Below are 5,383 nucleotides of genomic sequence, written 5' to 3'. Positions count from 1 at the left end.
GACGTGTATACGATCTAAATTGCATGAGGTATACACGGTACGTGAAACGAAAATCGCTCTAAGTCCATACGACGACAAGCGGTATCTCGTACCTGATTCGGTAAAGACGTTGCCGTGGGGACATTATCAAATACCTTTATAATATTTTTGTATTGTACAGACATTTTTATATTTGCGTTTTATGTATTTTATATTTTACATTTATATTTTAATGTTCACGTTTCACATATTTTATAGTTTATATTTTATGTATTTTACGTTTTACATTTATTTTATAATTTTACATTTAATACTTCATATATTTTACGTGTTACACATATTGTGTTATATTTATGTTATATGTATTTTTAAAAATTATTTGATAATTTATGTGTAACGTTAGAAATGGACGATGGAAGGATAATAAAGATGCTTCATATATGTCACAAAAAAAAATTATATTTTTTATATAATGTATGCACTACACTTTTTATATGTTTATAATAAAAACAATTTTTTATACTGATTAAATAACATTGTCTTTGTGTATCCACGAATTGTGTGATCCATCGAATCCCAACCACTTGACATAAACCTCGTTTCCTTTCCTGCGCAATACTTTCTCTACCAGAAATACGTCCGGGTGAGTCGCGCGATGCAACTCATGCTCGTAGAACGCTCCAGCGATAGATGTTCCGCGATAATCCTCGAGTAAATAAGTTACGGGGTTGGTACGCTGCACTTTAACGATCTTGAACACCTCGGTTGTCCAATTTGGTGTGTAACCTTTCTCGAAAATTATCTTGTACTTGCTCACGCGTACAGAGTCGCCTACTTTGAATTTCGCTGGACCAACAACTTTATAGTGCTGTATATCGTATCCAAGAATATTTCAGCCATCGCAGGAGTTACGTCGACGAGTCGCACACCGATCCTTCGGTGCTTCCGAACGTTGTAATTCGACACGAGACGTGATAACAGGTCAATCCACTTGTAATTACCGTTGAGCGTAAACTGCTTCCACATTCTTCAGCGTGCGATTAAAGCGTTCGACGACCGACGCCTTCATTACCGAGTACGTGGAATAATGGTTAATGTCATGTTTTTGCAATAGTTTCTGCACGTCGGCGTTGTAAAACTCCTTCCCCATATCGGTTTGTAAATTTTTCGGACGTCTGCCGCTCTCTCGAATTATCTCAGCGATAGCGTCAGCTGTCTCGCTTCCACTTTTGCTCTTGAGCGGTATAGTCCACGCGTACTTGCTCAACACATCGATGACGGTAAGTATGTAGTGGTAACCTTTGTTGAAACGTGAGTACGGAATTATCTCGACGATATCGGCCTGCCACAGATCATCGTATCCTCGAACTATGACATGTCTCCGTGGAAAATTTTTTCTCGCTAAAGCATACAGTTCCTCGACGAGTCGCCGTTTTTCGGAACTAACATTAGATTTCAGTAATTTCATGTTTGGTGTATGGGATGACGTCGATCAACTGATTTGTTTTGACAATACACAAGTTAATTTATAATAAGGCCTGCCTCGCGAAGTTCTTCGATGATGGACAGCATCTCGTTGCCATGAGCGTTATGACCACCCCGATGCGAGGCTTCGAGCAACCGTAGACGATCCACCAGTTCGTTAGGATCGTCCCAATGCACGTAATCGATCACGTTGTCGTTTAGTGTCATAACGCGAGGTAATTCCTTTCCGATTACATCATCGTTTGGTGTCATAGCGCGAGGTAATCCCATTCCGCCCGTAAAATCATATTTTAATAACGGTGCAATTATATATTTATACTTGTATCCCTTATTGGCTAATAATCGGCCGTGTGTAACGTAATTACGTTTATGCGCGTTTGTAGCCAACAATATATCTTTGTACTTTCGTTTATCGTTTTCCGTGTAAACTGAATCGTTGGGATATCGTTTAAAGATCAGTTCGTAAAGACCAATGTATCAACGTATTTTACATCACCGATAATTATGTGATCACTACTGTTGACGTCGAACGTTTTATTACCCAACATCATACCATCCTTGTCTAAACGAACGCCGTACACGGTATTCATAATTTTCTCTTTTTCACCACGACCGCTGAGAAAATCTCCGATGTACTTTTGACCCAGCGGCCCCAAGTGCTGAGATAACGTTTCTAGACCTTCTGACGTTTGTAATCGATTTCCAATGGTTGTCGCAAACGAACCGTCGGCGGATTCAAAAACAGTCTCGAGAGCCTTATTTAACGGTTTTGGAGCTTCAATCGTTGATTATACAGCTACCGTACGCGGTGTGGACGTTATCGCTGACGGATCTATCACGTCGTTGGACGTACGCTGCATCGACGGTGACGGTATATTCATTGCATCGTTTGACGTATGCTGCACCGATGGCGACGGTAAATTCATTGCATCGTTTGACACATATCGCATCCATTTGTTCGATTCACTTAATGCATGGTCCATTGAACTGTCTTTTCGTTTTCTCTTATTTTTTATCACATCCTTCTGGATAAACGATGTTTCGATGCCTACGTCATCGACACGCGGTTCTTCCTTTATCACGCGGACGCCGAAATTATCGACGATCTTTTGCAGCGGCTCGATGAGCGGCTCGAAGTGTCTCTTCGCCGCGATATTCTCCTCGATCCTACCGGTCTTCAAAGCGCGATGTTTTTTACGAATCGATTCGCTCGTTTTCTCAATTTCCTTCGCGATTTTCTCGCGCTCACGCGTTTCGTTGTTCCCAATCATGTTGACAGACAACGTCGATCGCTCACGTTTCATCTCCAACGAAGTATCGATGACGACTAATCGCTCCGCAGCATCGCGAACTCGTTAAATCCTCTTCTATATCGCCCGTTAGTAAGTGAACTATCCTTGTCTATTACTAGGAATCCATAATCACGCCGCCAACAATTACGACATAACGCACAAAAATCATCGTATGACATATCGGTGTTAACATGATCGTTGTACACATGCTTCAGGTTGGTACCATCCTGTTTAAACAGGATCAGCAAGTTTGCGTTGTCGCGTATAAGATGTTTAGGTATTCTCGCGTACGACTGACAAAGATAAAAGCAGTCGACGTTCGAGTGCCGACCCATCGCAAAATACTCTCTCACGGCATCCTGCTTGTCGCACGCAATATCGTCAAAGATGAAAATTGAGTTTGGACGCGCTTCATTCGGCGGAATGACGTCACAGTTATTGGAGAACGTAAAATAGTCAATTTCATTCATCGATCTTAACAAATTTTCCAAATACCGATATTTCGGCTGTTGCAAAGATTTCGAGTACACGTACACGTTCTCGAAACGTACACCGTGCGGACATTCCAACAAATTTATCATAATGTTGGTTTTACCGCAGTTCGATGGGCCACAAATAATCGCGCGTATGGTAGTAGCAGCATCGCGCCATGCTTGCGCCTCTCTCCGTCATCCCCCATTAGTCGTAACTTGTCATCGTAATTCGTAACGCATATCGCCAACGGCTGTCGCACGAATCTCATGTTTTCGGAATCTGATTATATAGTGGAATCGAACGACCTATTTATAGGCGAGTGAATGCAGCGTATGCTGTATATGAGTATGTGTGCGTGTGTGTGAATGCAGCGTACGGATAGAGAAAGCATAAAGGAAGAAGATAAGCTCATTACGGCGCGTATTAATGGCTGTGCGAAGAAGGAAGATAAGCTCGTCGCAGCGTGTATCAATGGCTGCGCGGGCGTGACGCTATACCCCGCAATGGTTGGGCGTGATTGCTGTGTTTATCAATAGTCGGGCGTGACACAACTTATCACCGTGCGTATTAATGGGCGATCCTGTTGAAGATGACTGCTAAATTAATATAGAATTAATATTTTTACGTTCGTTCACATACTTCTCACATTCATTCACATACTTTTAACGTTCGTTCACGTACTTTCCACGTTCGTTTACCTACTTCTTATGTTCCTTTCACGTTCGTTCACGTACTTTCCACGTTCGTTTACGTACTTCTTATGTTCGTTTCACGTTCGTTCACGTACTTTCCACGTTCGTTCACGTACTTCTTACGTTCGTTCACGTACTTTCCACGTTCGTTTCACATACTTTCCACGTTCGTTTACGTACTTCTTACGTTCGTTCACATACTTCTTATGTTCGTTTCACTTTCGTTCATGTACTTTCCACGTTCGTTTACATACTTCTTACGTTCATTTCACGTTCGTTCACATACTTCACACGTTCGTTCCACATTCGTTCACGTACTTCTTACGTTCATTTCACACTTTTAAACATCCTTACGTATATGTATAACCGTTTCTTATGTACGTATGTATAACCGTTTTACATATGTTTAACATCTCTCTATATATTTTTTTCTTTATTCAGAACGAAACATGTTGCGATCTGAGGCTATTTATAGGCGTGTAAAATTACACATCGCTCAGTATCAAACATGTATCTCATACTGTCACACCCCTCCGATATACTCGAATTGAGCGCCGAGCAGTTAGAATTCGTGCCAAAACCTATTTTGCTACGCGTGTGTGGCAACTACATCGAACACGTATGGGACAGGCTTCCGGAACATATAAGGGCTGATCTCTTGTAACGAACCTCCCGTCCGCCGGCATCACCGACCGCGCGCGGTCCGGCCGAACATCCGCCGGACCGCACAAACGGGCACCGGCCCGTCCTAATCGTCCGCATTAAAAGCGTCGAGACGAGGCATCGTCTCCGCTCCGCGTATTTCCCCGCACGCTCCCAACTTCCACGGGGGGGGAGCAAGTGCGGGGAAACCCGAAGATCCGCGAGGATCCCCGATCCTCCACCCGAGCGGGTATAAAAAGCCGCTCCGGTGGAGGCTGCGACACTTCTCGCTCCGACCGTACACTGGATTCCGATCCCGACCAGAGTACGATCCTGAGAAGCTTCCTGCGACCGGCAAATAGGGTAGAGTGTTCTCCGCCTTAACCGAGAGCTCTCGGTACCGCACTCCAGATCCTAGTCGTCTCCGTAGCAGAGGGTAGAGCGTACTCCGCCTTCGCCGAGAGTTCTCGGCTACGGACTTTCCTTAGTCGCCCGATCACCCGGCTCGAACACAAAGGGGGTGGAGAGTTCTCCGCCTCCCTCGAGAGATCTCGAGATCGACCGGCGTTTCCTCAAAATCTCAGAGAAATCATCGCGCGGCGTAAACACCCCGCGCTTCACGCCGCACACCGCGCACCACCGGTCTCGAAGCATCGGCAGTTACCGCCCGCCGTACCGCTCGCCTCACCGCGCCACGAAGCGCCGTTTCGCGCGCCAGGACATTGCCCGCCGGCCCGTCACCGCGCACCGCGATCATCACCAAGCGAACTACGCACGCGACAGCAAAACAGCTGTTTTGCCCGCGACGCGAGAACTTAC

At 44.8% G+C, this 5,383-nt stretch overlaps 1 protein-coding gene across 1 annotated transcript; it reads right to left on the bottom strand.

Moving 5' to 3' along the window:
- Positions 1 to 505: 505 nt before the first annotated feature.
- LOC118647008 lies at positions 506 to 1,447 on the bottom strand. The gene is made up of 2 exons (XM_036291081.1): positions 1,052 to 1,447; positions 506 to 847 (listed from the first exon to the last, which is right to left on the bottom strand). Exons 1-2 carry the CDS (start codon positions 1,445 to 1,447, stop codon positions 506 to 508), a joined length of 738 nt encoding a protein of 245 aa, XP_036146974.1.
- Positions 1,448 to 5,383: the final 3,936 nt, after the last annotated feature.

This window comes from Monomorium pharaonis, chromosome 1 (assembly GCF_013373865.1).
Source record: "Monomorium pharaonis isolate MP-MQ-018 chromosome 1, ASM1337386v2, whole genome shotgun sequence".
In the NCBI taxonomy this organism is placed as follows: domain Eukaryota; kingdom Metazoa; phylum Arthropoda; class Insecta; order Hymenoptera; family Formicidae; genus Monomorium; species Monomorium pharaonis.
This window is presented reverse-complemented; position numbering and strand designations above follow the sequence as displayed.